The 21965-nt window shown below is 42.1% G+C and overlaps 1 protein-coding gene across 1 annotated transcript in view; it reads left to right on the top strand.

Moving 5' to 3' along the window:
• spns2 (spinster homolog 2 (Drosophila)) overlaps positions 1–21965 on the top strand; it is a 133971-nt gene that overhangs the window by 72499 nt on the left and 39507 nt on the right. Inside the window, exons 4-5 of the mRNA XM_041894558.2 lie at positions 9885–10036; positions 17813–17879. Coding sequence (XP_041750492.1) covers positions 9885–10036; positions 17813–17879 — 219 coding nt within the window. The remainder of the gene's footprint in view (positions 1–9884; positions 10037–17812; positions 17880–21965) is intronic.

Genomic DNA, 21965 nt, shown 5'->3' with positions numbered 1-21965 from the left:
CACACACAGACACACGCACACACACACCCTTCATCTCCACCCTTCCTCTCCCTCCCTCCCTCAGTGTATTTATCTCCAGAGATGTCCCCTAATCTGTCAATCAAACGGAACCACAGTGGTCTCTTACGTAACAGCCTCCAGTGCAGCGACCACGAGATACAACATTAATACCACTCACAACTGATGCTAATCATTAGCCAATTATAAACCCACTCTGGGCATTTTGGATATATTTATTTCGGAGAGCTTTTTTACCAAAATTACATTTGGAATGTATAAAAGGGGAAATAATAATTTTGACTGTGTAGAGCTGACATAGTCTCAAAAGCCCAATTTATAGTCCACAGTCGCAGAGCCGTGATAGTCTGCCGGCCCGTTTTGACATATCTAGGCGTCTCTGCTTACAGTAGCTTTCCTTGATTAATTGTGTGTGCCATCCGCTGCCATAGAAAGCATGACCGTGAGGTGTTTCCCAATTATCATCGTCAAAGGATTACTTCTAGGATTACTTCAAATTAAACAGCATGTTAATGTTCCTCGTTAGTTCATTTATTAATTAACAAAGTCTTGTCATTAGAGGGAGTCTCTCTTTCAAATCCAACCTAATCCCTTTACTGCCTCTGACAGGAAACCAAAAAGCCTAAATGTCTCAGGGTGCTGCGAGCGACGCCAATTATGCACATGTTTTAGCATGCTGGTATTACAGAAATTCATTTGGTCCCAGAGAAGGAGGAAGAGGATTTGTTTTTTTTTTACATTTCATTCAGTTTTGAGCTCATAAATCTAGACTGGGGGACAGAATCCAAGGATAAGTGCTACTGATGTTGTTGTTGATGTTGTTGTTTGTGCTGCTGCTGCGATGGCTGCCTCATTTATACCAAAGGACATTAATGGTCTAGCAACCACACACAAAAAACTATATGAGCAGAATTATCCACTACTAAATGACATACCCTTAAATGGATACTTTGAGATTTCCCCAGAGTCAGATGAACTCGTGGATACCATTTTTTATGTCTCTGCGTTCAGTTTGAAGTAATTTTCTAACTTGTGTAGACTTCCAGTACTTGCGCTAACGCTAGTTTGCATTGGCTCACAAAACTAAGTCTAACTTCCTTCATACTGCATTCAGAGAAAAATGGTTTCCACGAGTTCAGAAGTTTCCCTTTAAGAAGAGGAGAAAATAGCTCTGCTGTACAGTAATTCATTTCAAAACAACACTGCATACTGTAACAGTCCAACGGATAACAATGATGTAACCATAGTCATAATTCATTCAAAACAACAGTGCATGTAGCCAGGGACGGCTTGTTCAATAGGGCGATATGGGCGACGCACTGCCAAACGGGAAAAGGAAGGGATTTTTTTTCTAATCAATTATATCACGGCAACAGCAGTTATCAGTGTTCACGTCTGATCTGCCAGCCACTAAATGTAAAATCAGGCTAAAGTCGTGCTTCAAATGGCCCCGCCCGTTTTTGGGGCGATTTCAGTCAAGTTGAAAATCGCCCAGAAGTCTCTCATAGCCTGTCATGTAAAATCTATTTTTTTCACATTTCAAAGCTTTCAATACGTTCTCTATGGGTGTCTGTGGGCTTGCACTTACGCGCTTTCGTCATACGTGACGTAACGTTGAACGTAACTAAGACAATGGCGGCTAGAAGCGTCTCTGTTGCGACCTGCAGTGCGGCGTTATTTTATGTTTTTAATTTGTAGACTTAGTTTACAAACATTCTGCCAACCATGGATTTCCAGTGGTTGGTTTTGGACTGATCTTGTTGATCGTGTACATACCCGCTTCGAACGGACTAAATAATGAAAACGCTGCTGGCAGCTGAATCCCAATACAGCTGGGAGACTTGGCTGGATGAGTCCCGGACAGAGAAGTGGAGCCGGCCACCTTCACCCTGGTCAGAGCGGACCGCGATCCTGGTAAGAGAGCGACTCTGTACCCCGACATTGAACTGCTTTCTGTGTCATTGCGACCTTACTATCAATTCAATTCAATTTAAGGGCTTTATTGGCATGGGAAACGTGTGTTAACATTGCCAAAGCAAGGGAAGTAGATAGTAAACAAAAGTGAAATAAACAATAAATATTAACAGTAAACATTACACTCAGAAGTTTCAAAAGAATAAAGACATTTCAAATGTCATATTATGTATATATACAGTGTTGTTACAATGTGCAAATAGTTAAAGTACAAATGGGAAAATAAATAAACATAAATATGGGTTGTATTTACAATGGTGTTTGTTCTTCACTGGTTGCCCTTTTCTTGTGGCAACAGGTCACAAATCTTGCAGCTGTGATGGCACACTGTGGTTTTTCACCCAGTAGATAAGGGAGTTTATCAAAATTGGGTTTGTTTTCGAATTCTTTGTGGATCGCTGTAATCTGAGGGAAATATGTGTCTCTAATATGGTCATACATTTGGCAGGAGGTTAGGAAGTGCAGCTCAGTTTCCACCTCATTTTGTGGGCAGTGTGCACATAGCCTGTCTTCTCTTGAGAGCCAGGTCTGCCTACGGCGGCCTTTCTCAATAGCAAGGCTATGGTCACTGAGTCTGTACATAGTCAAAGGTTTCATTAAGTTTGGGTCAGTCACAGTGGTCAGGTATTCTGCCACTGTGTACTCTCTGTTTAGGGCCAAATAGCATTCTAGTTTGCTCTGTTTTTTTGTTTGTTCTTTCCAATGTGTCAAGTAATTCTCTTTTTGTTTTCTCATGATTTGGTTGGGTCTAATTGTGTTGTTGTTGTTGTTGTTGTTGTTGTTGTCCTGGGGCTGTGTGGGGTCTGTTTGTGTTTGTGAACAGAGGCCCAGGACAAGCTTACTTAGGGGACTCTTCTCCAAGTTCATCTCTCTGTAGGTGATGGCTTTGTTATGGAAGGTTTGGGAATCGCTTCCTTTTAAGTGGTTACTATCTGCCCCGTGAGTTCCCCCAATTGTTTGTTACCGTTGTGTACTGTTGATAATCACAAGTTTACTGGAGAACTGAGACCAAGTAGAGACTTTAGACAGGGTGGATATGGTATAATAAAGGCAGTTTATTCAGAGGTAAAGATATCTGGAATCGCGTGCACGGACTCGTGCACGTGTGTAGGTCACCTAAATCATCAGAAAAATTGCCCCTCCTGAGAATTTTTTCAGGAGCCGCCACTGCATGTAGCTACTGTTACAGTCAATTCAAAACCAAACAAATAAGACAGCGGTGCAGACCAGTAGGTGAGGAAACAACCATTTGGGGCAGCAGAGTAAACACATATAATTCACAACAGCACCAAGTACCATGAATAGCACAACCATTACTGGGAAGTGAGTGAGCAGCATGCCCCCCCTGTGTCACAGCACATCAGTGTATATACCGTTTATACCATGTACTGGGGTATTTCGAAATACCGACGGTATGATTTTCAATACCGTAAAAAATAAGGAACTATTTATTTTGTTATTTGGGGGGTGCATTCTAGCCCACTGCTTATAACTATAAGTTAAGTATAACTATACGATATCTAAGATGTGTCAAATAAATTATGTCCAGCTAAGGGCTCCAGCTATGCATTTGGTTTGCTAACTTGCTAGCTAAGTGGCTAGATGTCAAGATCAATGTTCTTGCTTACAGCAGCGAAAAATATATCAATATATAATTAATTTGAAATAGCGCCCCTTGTGTGCACATTCGGTAATACCGTATACCCCGGTATGGTACAGAAACGGTATGACAGGATGAAAATCTGGATACCGCCCAACCCTAGCATATATCATCGCTGACATGGTGTTTTGCGCTGTGTATGCTCCAGAGCGTGTGTGTATGCATGTGTGTGTGTGTTGTGTGCGCTCCAAAGCTTGTGTGTGTGAGTATTGTGTGTGTGTGCGTGACCCCGTGCTGTGGCTTGTCATCCACCTGGATCAGAGTGTGACAGCAGTATGAGACACAGGTCACCCTAGGGGTCAGGGTTTTACCCCGCTATCCCTTGCTCACTGCCTTTGATTAATCCCTGCACAGAGCTGTTGCTGGAAAGGGCAATCCCCCGATACACACACACACACATATGCAGGAACGCACACACACATGCAGGATCGCACACACACACACACACACAGCCACACACACACACGCACGCAGGCACAAACACACACAACACACATGACACACACACCAGCCAGCTTAGATGCAGAGAGAGAGAGAGAGAGAGAGAGAGAGAGAGAGAGAGAGAGAGAGAGAGAGAGAGAGAGAGAGAGAGAGAGAGAGAGAGAGAGAGAGAGAGAGAGAGAGAGAGAGAGAGAGAGAGAGAGAGAGAGAGAGAGAGAGAGAGAGAGAGAGAGAGAGAGAGAGAGAGAGAGAGAGAATATTCAGTTAAATTAGATAAGGGTCATAAAAACAGTAATAACACAACTCAGCCACATAGGATAACCCTGCTAACGCAGTCTGTTCACATTCCCGTCATGTAGGCCTAATTCCCTATAACCCACTGGGAATTACGTAACAGGACAATAAGTACTGTTGTTTTTTCTGGGAATGACAATCAATGTTAAAACTGGGTAACACTTTACTGTAGGTGTCCTTATGCATGCATTCATTAAGCCATTATTGCGTCTATATAACACATTATAACATTTTGTCATAAGCTGTCATAAGTAGTTTGAAATAGTTATGAGTCACTGCATGGTATGTTATTAAACCTTTTATAATGGGTGTTAAAAATGGCTGTTCATCCTATTATCACATGCTCTAATGTCAACTCTTAATAACAATGGCTATTACACAGTCTGCATGACAACTTATGTCATATGTTATTACATGCTGCATAAGAGTCTACATACCAGATGTTAAAACAGGGTCATATGTTATTTACCAACCTCTGTGTCACATTATTACGTTGAATGGAATGACGGGCGTCATAACCATGTCATATGCCCTTATATAGTGTGCACAGACACCTTAAGTAAAGTGACAATAATTTGATGAATTTTAAAATGGTTATGAATGTGCTTATACCACAGGATTAGTTGAGAGTATCACAAAACTTTGCCATTCATAGGATCTCCAAGAAACCTGGGCAAATGGGAGCACAGATGTACTTAGGATTTGTATTGATTTAAAAAAGAACACATAATACCAACAACTTGCTAAGAAAACACAGAAATTGTTTAAATGAAACAGACAACAAAATTAACATTGCTGGGGCACAACCAGATTTGTGACAGCTGTGAAAAAATGAATATATTGAGTAACAATGACAGCTATGTTATGAAATCAGGTAAAAGTAGCTAATTGCAATTGCAACATTTCATTGGCCCACCAATGATTAGCTATCTAGCTAACAATCTGCTAGCGCTAGCTAGCTAACTTCACTAGCAACAGATGGAATGAAAAACTGTACTCAGTAGCACATTGCATATTAAAGGTTCTATGGTTCTATGTGCGCAAATTCTATGCTTCCCGTTCTTAAGTTTTGTTTTTGCATCTTTTACTTTTGGTTTTGTACACCAGCTTCAAACAGCTGAAAATAAAATATTTTTGCGTACAGAATTTTTTTTTCACAGCGGTTTAGATGGTACAATGATTCTCTACACTATACTTGCTTGTTTTGTCACATAAACTGAAATTAGGCGAACTATTCGAATTTTAGCAACCAGGAAATGGTGGAGCGATTTCTGCATAGTGCACCTTTAATTCATGTTATTTAACTCAAGCTAAATAATGTTATTATTATCCATGTTATTTGCTTTGCCACATGATGAGCTGACATCTCTTCTCTTCTCCCATTTTATGTTAATCGGCACCCTTCTTCCAATTTCAGCGATATGATTCGCTGGCACAAGAGCTCTCAATAACGTTTCATTGGATCTCCAAACTGTTCATGAAATTTCAGCTATATGTTTCGCTGACACAAATGGACAGTTTGCAGATCCAATGAAAAGTTATTGAGCGCTCTTGTGTCAGCGAATCATATCGCTGAAATCAGAAGAAGAAGGGTGGGATAATGTTAGTTAGATTGAGTTAAACAATGTGAAAAGAAAAAGTAATTAAGTTTAAAGTATACGTGAAAGAGAATGTATTGTGTGATGTGCTGCAAAGTAAGCTTTATAATTTGGAATTCCTCCTTTAGGTAGCAAACTAGCTAGCTAGCTATGCATCGATGGGGCACTGCTCATGCTCATGTCATGCCACTACGGTGTGAATGGCTAGCTAACTACTGTCAAGTATACTGTCAAACAAAACACATTGTTTGGACTGTGTAGAACAGGGCTCTCCAACCCTGTTCCTATTTACTTGACTGACTAGCTAGCTAATTAGATAGCTAACTACCCATTTTTTGTATAATATAGCTGCTGTCTTTGTTACTGTAGCCTGCACATCTGACTTTTTTCACAGCTGTCACAAATTCTGTTGTGCCCCAGCAACGTTGATTTAGTTGTGTAAAATTATGTTTGCTTCTATTTCGTTTCAACATGTTTGCGTTTTCTTGGCAAGTTGTTGATATTATAATGTGTACTTTTTTTTCAGTACATCTGTGCTCCCATTTGCCCATGTTGCTTGGTGATCCTTTAAATGGTAACGTTTTGTGATACTTTCAACTCATCCCGTGGTATAACTGTTTTATAACATCTGAAATTAATGTAACTTTACTTCAGGTGTCTTTGCACTCTAAAAGGGCATATGACATGGATGTGAATGACATGAATGAGCCTATCATTCCATTCAATGTAATAATGTGACACATAGGTTCGTAAGTGACATAACACCCTGTTATAACATCTGGTATGTAGACTCTTATGTAGCATGTAATAACATATGACATAAGTTGTAATGCAGACTGTATTATAGCACTTGTTGTTAACCATTGACATTAGAGCATATGACAACAGGATGAACAGTCATTTTTAACACACATTATGACTGTTTTTTTTTACGTCTAATGCCAAAGTACTTATGACAGCTTATGACAATTGTTATAGTGTGTTATATAGATGTTATAAAGGCTTTATGAATCCAATGCATGCATAATGACACCTACAGTAAAGTATTACCGAAAACTGTCAGGTAGGGAGAGAGAGAGAGAGAGAGAGAGAGAGAGAGAGAGAGAGAGAGAGAGAGAGAGAGAGAGAGAGAGAGAGAGAGAGAGAGAGAGAGAGAGAGAGAAAAGTAAGTGCTAATGGAATGTGGGTGTATACCGCAGGGCATGACGCTATAGTCCTCTTTTATAAAGTGTAAAAAAAACGTCCTCCACCCCCTTCCCTCCCTCCTTTTACCCCCTCACGCCTGCTGACATTTCTGGTATTTTCTTCTCCTTTGCTGTGTACTTAGATGCATTATTTGACAGAAATAAGAGCAATACCCTTCTGATAATAGCTTTCTTTTCTGGATATTTATATATTGAGTTGTGGTTCTTGTTGCTAGGCTGATTCCAGTGTTGGGGCAGAAAAGCCTCCAGTCAGTCAGTGTAAAGATATGGCAGTCGGTGACATTTCACAGGTGCTGGACTTGACATCATTGACAGGATGTGCGAGCAGATTTGATTGGCTGAATACAGGAAACAATAATGAGGGAGACAGACAGGGTAGGCAGGCTGTGCCAAGTGGACTGATGCTTTCACAGCATGTCTCTGTTTGTCAGAATAATCCGCAGAAAGTGGAACCAAATTTGACATTTCAATTAAGACACGCTCTCCCCCAAATCCATCGTCACCCCAACTCATTTTTCACTCACTCTCTCTCTCTTTCTTTCTCACTGCATTTCTTTCTCTCTCCATTTCTATCCGCAATTGTCTCTTTATCTGCCTTTCTCTTTCTCTCTCTCTCTCTTTCTCCTTCTACCCCCATCCCCCTCTCCCCCCTCTATCTTTCCCCCTCTCTTCTTCTCCCTCTTTCTCCAATCTTTTTCTCCACGCTGCATCAGACACTAATCTCATCATCTGGGATCCCCTCTGAGCGTCCTCATATTCTCCCATCACCAGTGTTAATAACCATACTATCCCCATACATCCCCTCTTAGTGGACCCACTATGTGTAGATAGGAAGCGAGGATAAAATGTGTAAGAGCAAAATAAAAAGAGAGAGAGAGAGAGAGAGAGAGAGAGAGAGAGAGAGAGAGAGAGAGAGAGAGAGAGAGAGAGAGAGAGAGAGAGAGAGAGAGAGAGAGAGAGAGAGAGAGAGAGAGAGAGAGAGAGAGAGAGAGAGAGAGAGAGAGAGAGAGAGAGAGAGAGAGAGAGATGCTGTGGAGAGAGGGTGGAGGCATACACAGTCAGGAGTGACCCACACAACATCACCCACAGTCCCCCTCCCCCTGAACACTTTACTACCAGCACCGCAGATGTACAGCACACACTAATTACCCTAACACCAACACCATGTCGGTCAGAATACAGCAGGAGAGGAGAGGAACTTTGGAGATGGTCATTTTAGGTAAAGGTGGAGAGAGTATATGTTTCTGTTGTGTTCAGTAAATCAGTCCAGCCAGGTCACTGCTTCCCTCCTCGCTCCTCCTCTTCCCCCGGCCTCTTTCTCGGAGGGTCTTGTGCACATGCTCCCCATACATCCCCTCTTAGTGGACCCACTATGTGTAGATAGGAAGCGAGGATAAAATGTGTAAGAGCAAAATAAAAAGAGAGAGAGAGAGAGAGAGAGAGAGAGAGAGAGAGAGAGAGAGAGAGAGAGAGAGAGAGAGAGAGAGAGAGAGAGAGAGAGAGAGAGAGAGGAGAAAGCAGACAGGCCGCCTACATAGAGGCAAAGCGAAGGAGACAGAGCAAGAGAGAGAGAGAGAGAGAGAGAGAGAGAGAGAGAGAGAGAGAGAGAGAGAGAGAGAGAGAGAGAGAGAGAGAGAGAGAGAGAGAGAGAGAGAGAGAGAGAGAGAGAGAGAGAGAGAGAGAGAGAGAGAGAGAGAGAGAGAGAGAGAGAGAGAGAGAGAGAGAGAGAGAAGGAGTCAGAGAAAGTGAGACATAGAGAGAAGGATAGAAACAGAAAGAGAGTCATAGTCATTCTATGACAGTCTCCCAGGGGAGATAGTGTGTGTTGGATGACCCTATTTCTATCATGGATCATCACTAAAGGATGTGACTGCAGGAACATATTTAACAACTTGTCAGATGGCTATTTATATCAACGTTCTAATCCAGGTTGTTTAGAGGGAAAGGGAGGGTGTCATTCTGTCTTCCTGTCTCTGGAGCTAACAGAGGGCAAAGGTTAGCTCCCACATTTTAGTGACCCTGAAAAATAGCACAGGTGATTTTCAAATTTTATATAAGTGCTATTTTTGTTCATTTTGGCTCTTTGTCGGTACCTTTTAAAGGAACTCAGGGTTGTTCCAGAGCCTCTAAAGCTCATATCACCACCCTCTATATCTTGTTGATGTTCTCTTTGTTTGGTAAGCGTGATTTTAACAGCAACACGGACAGATTTATGAACATGCTGCACTGCTGAGTAAGCATTCAGGGGAATAAGGGATGGGTGGAAGAGAGGAACAAATCTATTCGACGACAACATGGAGGAAGCTGTGGTCTTCTGTGATGTGGCTCAGAGTGAAACTGAGTGGTTTTCTTTTGTGACTAAAATGTTGTATTTTCCTTTTCAAAAATGAGCAGCATAACAGATGACACAGCACATAACAACAGTAAAAAAAATAAAAAAAATATATATATATATATATGTTGTATTGTCACAAACAGTACACTGGATAGGTGCAGTGAAAGGTGTTTTACAGGGTCAACCGTAGTAGTAGTGTGCCCTGGAGCAAATTAGGGTTAAGTGCCTTGCTCAAGGGCACATTGAAGCCCAAAACGTAATGTTATCTCCAGGTCCATGTTCCGTTATAAAACAACATCTGTGTATAGATAGATCTGTATAGCTTTCCTTAACTGCGTACTGCTCTCTTCTCTCTGCAGTATTACTGGCTGTTCGTCCTGTCCAGGGGCCTGGTGGGGATAGGTGAATCCAGCTACTCTTCCATCTCTCCTACCATCATTGGAGACCTCTTCACCAATAACAGCCGAACCATGATGCTCTCTGTCTTCTACCTGGCTATCCCCCTGGGAAGGTAAGTGGTCCCTTAGAACAACCCCCCAAACATAGGGTTATGGTCACAATATGGAGATAAATACATCGCTATGGCCACAACAGCTCACAGCTCACAGGAAATGGAGGTGAATGATGATAGTGATTGGGAATTGTCTTTTCCTCCTTGTTTGAATTCCAATGCATGCTGAATATCAATAGCTGAGCTCTCTCAGAGACAGACAGTCAGCTTGCAGACATTTAGGAGAAAGGAATCGAGGAGAGGAGAGGAGAGGAAGGCATGGCGAATAGAATTTGACTGAAAGTTTATCAGTGAAATCATCCTTGCTCTCTAAAGGTCAGCAGACGTCCCCATCTAGCCAGTCTGCCTCTTTGTGTCTGCCCTCTACCCACCCACCCAGACAGACACAAAACCCACCCAGGCAAACGAGGGAAGAAATAGAAGAGATTGAACTAAATAAAGAAGATTCTAAAAGAGCTGAGAGACGTTCTCAGAGGGGAAGGGATGGAGGGAGGGATGAGGGAGTCTTTCTTTAGATAGTAAGGGGTATTAAGCACAAAGCTCTGGCCTTTTCAGTTAATTCAGTTGGAAAAAGGAGGAAGAAAACCAACAAAGAGTTCAAAAAATTTGGTCCTGGTCGGTGGAAGGATGGATGGATGCGGTGCGGAGCAGAGCGGCACTCAGGGTTTAGGCTTATTAACTGTGGAGAGTCCCCACAGTGCACTGCTTCAGAGCCTCTGCTGGGGATGCGGCTGAATGATGCGGCAGCACACTGTTTTGTTCCCATCTCACACAGAAGCAGCCACAGTCAGACACACAGAGAGACGCTATGTGAATGAGAAACACACTGCAGTCGCACAGAGCCAGGCCATTGCTAGGCTATCTTTGGCTGCAGTCCTTTCAATCATTTTACTTTAGTTCATCTGAAGTGTTACCTACTTCGCCCTATTAGTTCATATGATGTGTCAATCGTGTCAATTAACCTGCATTTTAAGATAGAGAAGATGTAGCTAACATAATACAACTAATATATCATGTTCGGGTTGTTCTGCATCAACATATCATAGGAAAAGTTCCCAATTGCTAAACTTGCTCTGCCATTGAAGTGCTTGAAAGAGAAAGCAGCAAATGCTAGCAACACTATCAGCCTTTATTATGGGAATTCCAATATGACATTACATGCAGTCAACTAATAGTATCGATGGCAGATTGAATGCAGTTGGAGAGACAGACAGGAAAGAACATAAATGTTTCCTCTGAGGAGTTCTGGTATGCTGAGCCTTTAGATGTCGCTCGGCAACAGAAACAATAGGAGGTGAAAGAGTTGGGCCTCAGTAAAGAGCCAACAAACAGCACTCTCCCCCTGATTGTTTATCTTTACCAGGGTTGTTGTGACCGTTTCCAGGAAGTGACCTCAGGGTTCACAGGAAATGGGTTCCCCCCCTCAGTAAAATCCCTCAAATTAACCCCAATAGCCTAATCTATAAACTTGGCCTATGAAGAGTATATGGCTGTGTCCCAAATGGCACCCTATTCCCTATATAGTGCACTACTTTTGACCAGAGCATAGGGTGCCATTTGTGACAAAGCCTGGGTATCCTACCCTACCTCCCCAGGGCTAGAGGGGTGACAGTATTTTTCATGCCTGTATGAGTTTTAGTGGCAGTCACTCAGTTGAAATATCATTTACTGCCTGAGCCTGTTTCACTGTTATTTCTGGAGCACTAATCAGTTTAGCACAACAATGTAGACTGTTTCCCCCCCTAGTCCCCATCCTGTCCCTCTGTGTGCACCTATGTTTGCGTGAGCCTGCACTCCCTCCAGACAGAGAGGCTCATTGAAACTCTCATAACCTTTTGAAAGCCTAATATGCTGATAAGAACCCCATTGTAAGGCCCTGTTGGCTGCTCCAGACCATCCATCAATCTATCCCTCCTAATGGTCTTAATGGTCAACACCCAGCCTCCTGTCCGGCCCACGGTCCTGTGGTACACTACAGACAGACAGGCTAGCTCGGCTGGCCCAAGGAGCTCTGGGAACACAGGAAGTAGGAAGTGTGCGTGACATGGAATGTTGGGTCGGGGGGAAACGCCCAACTCAAGGAGGCTGATACAGTAGAAAGATGGCGGATGCCCAATACTGGTTTTATGGGACGAGCGGGGTACCAACATGTCCAGACCAGTGTAAACTTAGACTTCCCACACTTCCAATAAGACAGCAATAGGTGGACCACTGTTCAAACATATTTGATATTGATATCAGATATTGACAACAAGGGGACATCCTTCTTTCATCAGTAACTCATCATCCTTAGCCCTAAATTGACTTTTTTCCAAAGCTGGAGAAATGGGGACAAAATGGCCTAACATGGACATCTGAAGAGGTCATCCACTTCAGCTAATCAGGATCCTATTGGCTGTTTTACCAGATCAAATCAAATCAAATGTTATTTGTCACATGCGCCGAATACAACAGGTGTAGTAGACCTTACAGTGAAATGCTTACTTACAAGCCGTTAACCAACAATGCAGTTTTAAGAAAAATTTAAATAACAAATAATTAAAGAGCAGCAGTAAAATAACAGTAGCAAGGCTATATACAGAGGGTACCGGTACAGTGTCAATGTACGGGGGCACAGGTTAGTCGAGGTAATTGAGGTAATATGTACATGTAAGTAGAGTTAAAGTGACTATGCATAGATAATAAACAGAGAGTAGCAGATAGGATCCTATTGGCTGTTTTACCAGATAATCTCCCCATCTAACAGCCCTGACTGGCCCTCATTGATTATCTTCCCTCTCTAAACCCTCTGGGCTCTATTTTATCAAACCTAACGCAATGGTAAGCACTGACAGAAACGCTATTGGTGTGACAGAAATATGTTTGCTATTTTCACAGCCGTTATTATGAGCGCAATAGCTGTCGGTGGCGAAAGGGCTGGGTTTTGATGAATAAGCAAGTTGTAGGTGTGATGAAGGCTTGGCCACTCACTGCCCAATCAAGGCGTTCCATGGCTTAATACTGCATGCGTTTGTCTGAAGTTCTGGAGGTTATTGACAGTCTTTGCGTTGCCATCAACTCCAATTCAGCTCGGGGTACTGAATATTCTTGTCCTAGTCCATTGTGTATTGATACTACAGTTTATTAAATAGCATAGGCTACAGTAACAAGTGATAGCAACAGTAAAAAAAAACATCCGGTGTTTGCTCAGTATGTTTGGAGTGTTGACAGTCAACATTGTTGTAATTGGCTTCAATGGCTTTAGGCCTTTACTCATGGCATTCTCAACAAACAAAAAAATACTAGGCTCCTGTAAATGGTATTGTATGTGTGAGGCACGTTCTCAATAAGCAAGATCTAACCTAGGCCTACCGTTGATATGGCGTTATAGGACTGACAAATTTGAATAGCCGATGTTTGGAGCAGCACGTCTTTGTTAACCAGACAAGTGGCACTCTTTGGAAATGGGGATACCCGAATGGAGTATGCACTGCAGGTAGGCCTATGTGAATTGTGAATAATGCAAAAAGCATGTCGGCAAAAGCCTCAAGAGTATACCATTTAGAAACCTTTTATGGATAGGCTAGTTGGCTAATGCATAGCCAAGATAAGAAGGAGACCAGACACATTGCTGTTGAACCAGCTTTCATTATAGTAGGATAAGGGTAGCATACTAAGGACTTTTTTAACAAAGGAAACAGAAAACAAGCAATTGTTACAGGAAAAAAACTTAAATGTTTCTACTGTAAATGCAAGTGTAACTTGATTATGTAACTTGTGGTTCTCTGTAGCTCAATTGATAGAGCATGGCGCTTGTAACGCCAGGGTAGTGGGTTCGATCCTCGGGACCACCCATACATAAAAATGTATGCGCACATGACTGTAGATCGTTTTGGATTAAAGCGTCTGCTAAACGGCATATTATTATTAATATTATTATTATCTAATCTCTCGTTCCATGATAGGCATATGGCCTACAATATAATAACAGGAACTGGCTAAAATAATGTACAGCCTACGTAGATAAGAAGGGAATGTCTGCTCACTGTTTTGCTGCTGCCAAACTTGATCTTTTAAGATTAAGATTTATTTCAAAACGGTCTTACAAGCCAAACCCTTTATGGATAGTCTTGACTACTTGGCAAATGCATTGGGCAGGACAAAAACAAACAGCAGTTGAGAGGAGGGGAGGCTATGCTTGATTTTTAATTAAATGAAACGAACATACGTTTTTTATACGAGGTTTACGGGCACATAAAGCATATCTCTCTTGTTTGACATCGGATAGGCTGCGCTTCCGTTTCCATGCGATAACCATCCGCGTTACCACTAAGACCAGCTTTCGGGTGGTCATAAATATCCCAACCAGTGCACACTGAAATTGGCACGTTGGCGCACTTTTTTAAGGACACACCTCAGATATTTGTCACCCCTCCCACCTCAGCGCAAGCAAGCTCCTATAAAACAGGTACATTACCAATCCTGGCGCTTCAAAAGCGTTCTTTTGACAATTTGCTGGCTTAACGCCAGCCGAAAATTGAGCCCTCTGTCCTTGGAATACGGTGATGTTATCTGCTACTGAAGGGATTAGTTTGTCGTGCCTGCATGCTTTTGAAGGGTTTAGCTCGGAATAGATGGGGTTTGATGTAATCTGATCTAGGGTCAATTCCTTCAGAACATGTGGTTATGGTTAATATTCTACGGTGGAACAGATAGAATAGGCTAAACAGGTCCAGTCTGATCAAATCAATGAAGTAAATACATTCTTCAGGTGGGGTCACACATTCCTCGGGTGGGATGCTGACTAATGGAAGATAAATTCAGTCAGACAACTTTACTTAACTGTCATCGTATTGACATGTACTGTATGTTAAAGAAGCACGCCCTTCTTTGAAAAACACACCTAGAATAATAACCGATGCAGAAAGCAGACTGGACTCTGATAGCGTTAATAAATAGAGGGACATCCGTGTGACTGAGTGAATAATAGCATGTAGTTAGTATTGTCTGTCTGTCTGTCTGTCTGTGTGTTGTGTAGTAATGACTTCAGAGACACAAGGCATCATGAGAAATTGGATGCTTGATATCCAGACAGAATTTTTAAGACACAACCATCTGGGCTCTGGAACAGTCATTCCTTAACCGCACGCATGTACACACTCACACACTCACACAGACAGTGACAGATTGACAGACAAGCAGCTACTGTAGCTTTTATCAGTGGAAGCATCATATCCCGTCCACACCAAGGACCCAAACCCAACCCAACACAGACTCATTAAACCTCTTATCAGAGAATAAGCATGATATACAGAGGCTGAGAGTGAAACAAACGATAACAGAGCTTTAGGTCACTCAGTGACGGTATCCAACAGTCTGACTCTGATTCATCAGTTCTGAATGTATTTATACACCAATAATAATTGTTCCTTTCCACACAGTATGTGTGAGTGTGTTTCACGTGGAGGACAAATACAGACATCCTGATGACTCAGAACTGAGGACAGACAGCCGTCCTGACAGAGGTGTTACAGAGGGACCATAGACAGTTCAGGCAGACCAGCAGAGTACAACTCTCTACACAGATGGGTTGCCTCCCGCAATGTACCAATGTCCCGAGTGGCGCAGCGGTCTAAGGCACTGCATCTCAGTGCTTGAAGCGTCAGTACAGACCCCCTGGTTCGATTCCAGGCTGTATCACAGCCGGCCGTGATTGGGAGTCCCATAGGGTGGCGCACAATTGGCCCAGCGTCGTCCGGGTTTGGCCGGTGTAGGTGTTAAGAATGTGTTCTTAACTGACTTGCCTAGTTAAATAAAGGTAAAATAAAATAGAAAATAAACACGTTTGTTCGTAAACAACGTCAGTTTGGCGTAGAGGAAAAGGCGGAGTTGGGACATCTGGCTTTCCTACGTCTGCCTACATCACTGCCTTATCCGCTTGTTGATCTAGCATAAACATCCCCCGGACATTCTAATCCCCGCCTACCCAAACTTGTGATTTGTTGAGGGAGTTGTCTGTCTTATGACCCTCCCCATAAAAAATTTTTTTCTCCTTTTTCAAAGTTACCAAGAGTGTCCGTCATTAATCCCAGACGTAGTCACTGCTGTTGCCTAGGTCTGGGTTTTCGAGACTACTTCCCCACTGCTGAGGGACAATAGATGTCTCGGAGAGAGAGACAGAGTCAGACAGAGAAAGAGAGTCAGATAGAGACAGTCAGACTGGAGACAGTCTAGACAGGAGACAGTCATACACACTGTAAAAAAATTCTGTTGATTCAACGTACTATTGCAAGGCAAAAAGCTACAATTGGATTGCGAGTTTGCTCAACAAAAATGTTGTGTTGTGCAAACTCACAATCCTATTGCAGCTGGTTGCCCTACATTGAATCAACACACATATATATATATATATATACAGAAAGACAGTCAGACACTTCCCCACTCAGACAGTCATCATCCCAACATGTGGGCTTGTTAATAATTTACCACCCGGCAAGTCAACAGACAGCAGCCCAAACAGATAACAATGTCAGGAAAAGTAAGGAAGAACTGTATCAGGAAGAGTACGTTGCATGAAATTTCACCATTGGGATTAATCAAGTATCTTTAAATGTGTGTGTGTGCTGTGCTCCTTCTGAAACTCATTCAAAATCAAAAATCAAAATATAACGAGCGGCAAAGTAGTCAACAGACATTCCCATTTTATATATATATATATATATATATATATATATATATATATATTGGACGTTATTTTTGGCCATGCAGGTTCTGTGAAAAGTTTGGACTCAATAGGCCTATGTGCGATGCCCATTGAATGAAAGGTGTCAGTGACTGTATGAAGTCTGTTTAGGAACTTCAAGTTATTACAATAACTTATAGTTTTTCCTTTATCATTAAAAAAAAATTGCATCTTCAACTTTCATCTGTTTGACGTAAATGTCAAATCGCGGGAATTCCGGACCGCTTGTAGCCTAAGCTATTTGCCTGTTTGTTTGTTTACCGTTCACGTGAGGAAGTCACTAACAGGCCATATCAAGGTGATGGTAGGATAATCTTATTATAACGTTTGGGCAATGTCCAATTGTCCATGACTCGAACATGCAGTTCATTTTTATGAATGCGAATGCAATGTGTGTAGACGAATATTTCCATGTTGAAGCCAATAAAAAAAGAAAACTACATTGGCTACATGTTTGTTATAACTAGGTCTATTGTAGGGTTAGTGTATAGTATTTAATAAACTATATTCCATGGATAGAACAAACATCCATGCCTCCTGCTGAAGAACCTTTAAGCCTACCACACAGTGCATTCCTATTTGAAGCATCTCTCTCTCGCTCGCTCTCTCGCTCTCTCTCTCTCTCTCTCTCTCTCTCTCTCTCTCTCTCTCTCTCTCTCTCTCTCTCTCTCTCTCTCTCTCTCTCTCTCTCTCTCTCTCTCTCTCTCTCTCTCTCTCTCTCTCTCTCTCTCTCTCTCTCTCTCTCTCTCTCTCTGTGTGTCTCTCTCGGTCTCTCTCTCTCTCTGTGTGTATGGCCATCCAACTGGGGGATACCTGCTCTGCTATCAAGTGCAAGGGCTATCTATCTATCTGTCTACCTTAGTGGGTCATTCTGGAGTAAATCGTGAATTCCTATGACTCTACTCAGCCGTTTTGTTAGAGACCATGATCAAAAATCAAAAAGGTCAGTTGAATGCTATAGTGTAGGTTGAGGTTGGTTTTATTGAATTGTTCTCCTTCTTTATCCAGGCAGCAATGTCTAACCTGTCGTCCCCTTCTCCTCTTGTTTCCTCCAGCGGGCTGGGCTACATCCTGGGCTCCAGTGCAAAGGAGGCTGCAGGGGACTGGCACTGGGCATTAAGGGTAAGACCATCATCATCACCTCATCCTTACATGTCCTCCCCCGACACACACTCGATGGGGGGTTGCAGTATGGGGCGGACGGTGGGCAGTCCCCATCATCATGACATCATCCCTCATCATCCTCATTATCATCATCATCTTCAGCACCGTCATGTCCTCTCCTGACACACACACTTCTGGGATGGGGCAGGAGTGAGGGGGTTTACTAGTGACATCAGTGACAGAGAAGGGGGGCTTAAGGAAATGCGCATGCACACGTGCACGTACTGTATACACACCCACTCACACACACACACACACACACACACACATCATGCCTCTGTTTATCTGCCTTGGCCACCTTGGTTACTTCTGATAAGGCATCGCTTGACTTAATGAAACCCTGAATGAATGAGTGAAAGATGACGAACAACACTGACACTAGAAAATGAGAGGGTTGATTTTTATGGTAGTTCAATGTTGTGTCACAAATGGCAACCTATTGCCTATTTAGTGCACTACTTTTGATCAGGTTCCATAGGGTTTGGGTCAAAAGTAGTGCACTTAATGGGGAAAAGGGTGCCATTTGGGACAAAACCCCAAAGCTGATAGAAGCTCCTGACCCTGATCTCAGTGGCTGAAAACACGTTAATGTTCCATTACCCTCTGGGTCCCTGGGGTCCTTCCTACCAGTGACATATCAAATCCCACTCTAATGAAATAACAGAGTCTCAGTGTCTGTCTCTCTAACCTGGCCACAGTCTCTTTCTCAGTGGTCTCTTTGTAGGGATGAGGTACAAGGAGGAGGTGCATTAGAGGAGGTGCAGGGTGAGGTTTGGCCTGCCACAAAGAGACATTTGTTTAAAGTATTTGGCCCACCGAATACCCTATGGAACTCCAATAATAGCAAACTGAATAGTATTAAATCAAAAGCTCATTTTAGCAACTTGATGTAATTAATCTGACCAAATTAGTTGGAATTAGCTGGAATTATGTACCTTAATGAGCCATTTCATAAAGAGGAAATGATTTTCCCGCTTGGCATACATATGCATATTATGCATATTCATGGACAGGCACATATGCCTGTATTTAACCAGGGAAGATAAATATCTGTTGTCATGTTGCTTCGTTATTGCTACATCACCACCATTGAAACACTAGGTGCTCTGTTAAGGCGGTGCTAGTGTCAAACTCATGCTCTTTAGCAATTTTGACTTGTAAAAGCCAGCACTCTGCTTTTTTCCTGGCGCCAGGGTTGGCAATTGACCTGTCTTATATCAGCTCACTTGCGCTGAGGAGGAAGGTGGGAAATATTTGAGGCGTGTCCTTAAAAACGTACGCCAATGTGCCAATTTCAAGCAGCGCTACTGGTGATATTTAAAACTCACCCAAAGCTGGTCTTAGCGGTAACGCAATTGGTTATGGTGTACATTTTTCAAACAGCTCTTACACAAAATGGGCATTATCATCATGTTCACATTTTCACACTATTATCCTAACCTCATAGTGTGGAAAAGTATATAAAACACAGGAAAATCAAAAATCTAAATATAACGAGCGGCAAAGTAGTCAACAGACATTCCCATTTTTATATATATATATTGGACGTTATTTTTGGCCATGCAGGTTCTGTGAAAAGTTTGGTCTCAATAGGCCTATGTGCGATGCCCATTGAATGAAAGGTGTCAGTGACTGTATGAAGTCTGTTTAGGAACTTCAAGTTATTACAATAACTTATTGTTTTTCCTTTATCATAAAAAAAAAATTGCATCTTCAACTTTCATCTGTTGGACGTAAATGTCAAATCGCGGGAATTCCGGACCGCTTGTAGCCTAAGCTATTTGCCTGTTCGTTTGTTTACCGTTCACGTGAGGAAGTCACTAACAGGCCATATCAAGGTGATGGTAGGATAATCTTATTATAACGTTTGGGCAATGTCCAATTGTCCATGACTCGAACATGCAGTTAATTTTTGAAATGCGAATGCAATGTGTGTAGACGAATATTTCCATGTTGAAGCCAATAAAAAAAGAAAACTACATTGGCTACATGTTTGTTATAACTAGGTCTATTGTAGGGTTAGTGTATAGTATTTAATAAACTATATTCCATGGATAGAACAAACATCCATGCCTCCTGCTGAAGAGCCTTTAAGCCTACCACACAGTGCAATGGAACGAGAAATGCAATTTATGATATCATGCTTCTGACCCTATCCAATTTAGAAATGTTGTTGTTGGTTTAAAAAAACGGATTGATTTGTTTTTCGTTTAATTTGATTTAAAACCAAACTCATTAAAAAGATTCACCGTCCATGGGTTTATGGTAAGAACATATATATGGCTTGAATGCAATGCAATTTCGTCTGCTTTTTCTGGAGAACTGCAAATATGAGCTGTAAGACGGTTACATAATGTTTATAAAACATTACATCTGTGAGCAGTAGAACGGTGAGTGGCCATTTCCCCTTTCTCTTCATATTGGATCTTTATCCCAGCTCCTGTGAACAGTTTGGATGTGCATAAAACCTTCCATAGTCTAAGTTGCTGGGTCTGTATTATACGCCCACAGGGAGCAATTCTAGTGCCTGGAACTATATGTAGACATATATTTTGCCTATTTAAAACAAGTTGTTGTTTAGTTTTTATTAGAATTTGATTCAAATTATACACTATCTTTTTAGGCCTTATCAATAGCCTAGTGAATTGAATCTTCCTACGTTTGGCGTGTCCATGTCCAGACTGCAATTTATGGTAGGCCTAGCCCATGTATCAGAGGGATTGCTACAGCCTGCATTGCATTCAGAAAGTATTCAGACCCCTTGACTTTTTCCACATTTTGTTACGTTACAGCCTTATTCTAAAATTGATGAAATTGTTTTTCTTCCTCATCAATCTACACACAATACCCCAGGTTTTTAGAAACGTTTGCAAATGTATTAAAACAATTAAACTGAAATATCACAAGGATTCAGACCCTTTACTAGTACTTTGTTGAAGCACCTTTGGCAGCGATTACAGCCTCGAGGCTTCTTGGGTATGATGCTACAAGCTTGGCACACCTGTATTTGGGGAGTTTCTCCCATTCTTCTCTGCAGATCCTCTCATGCTCTGTCAGTTTTGATGGGGAGCGTCGCTGCACAGTTATTTTCAGGTCTCTCTAGAGATGTTCGATCAGGTTCCCCATATCATGATGCTGCCACCACCATGCTTCACCATAGGGATGGTGCCAGGTTTCCTCCTGACGTGACGCTTTGCGAATTCGGCCAAAGAGTTCAATCTTGGTTTCATCAGACCAGAGAATCTTGTTTCTCATGGTCTGAGATTCCTTTAGGTGCCTTTTGGCAAACTCCAAGCGGGCTGTCATGTGCCTTTTTACTGAGGAGTGGCTTCCGTCTGGCCACTCTACCATAAAAGCCTGATTGGTGGAGTGCTGCAGAAATGGTTTTCCTTCTGGAAGGTTATCCCATCTCCACAGAGGAACTCTGGTGCTCTGTCAGAGTGACCATCAGGTTCTTGGTCACCTCCCTGACCAAGGCCCTTCTCCCCTGATTGCTCAGTTTGGCCAGACGGCAGGCTCTAGGAAGAGTCTTGGTGGTGCCAAACTTCTTCCATTTTCCTGAGGACCGTCAATGCTGCAGACATTTTTTGGTACCCTTCCCCAGATCTGTGCCGCGACACAATCCTTTCTCTGAGCTCTACGGACAATTCCTCGACCTCATGTCTTGGTCTTTGCTCTGACATGCACTCTCAAGTGTGGGACCTTATATAGACAGATGTGTGCCTTTCCAAATCATGTCCAATCAATTGAATTTACCACAGGTGGACTCCAATCAAGTTGTAGAAACATCTCAAGGATGATCAATGGAAACAGGATGTATTTCTGTTTTTTATTTTTCATAGATTTGCAAAATAAATGTACAATCCTGTTTTCGCTTTGTCATTATGGGGTATTGTGTGTAGATTGATGAGGGAAAAAATTAATTTAATCAATTTCAGAATAAGGCTGTAACGTAACTTTCCGAATGCACCATATGTTTAACAATGTATTTCCAAATTGAAGCAATGCAATTAGCACAATGTGGACTGCAAACATAAAATATTT

This window comes from Coregonus clupeaformis, chromosome 13 (assembly GCF_020615455.1).
Source record: "Coregonus clupeaformis isolate EN_2021a chromosome 13, ASM2061545v1, whole genome shotgun sequence".
Classification (NCBI taxonomy): Eukaryota; Metazoa; Chordata; class Actinopteri; order Salmoniformes; family Salmonidae; genus Coregonus; species Coregonus clupeaformis.
This window is presented reverse-complemented; position numbering and strand designations above follow the sequence as displayed.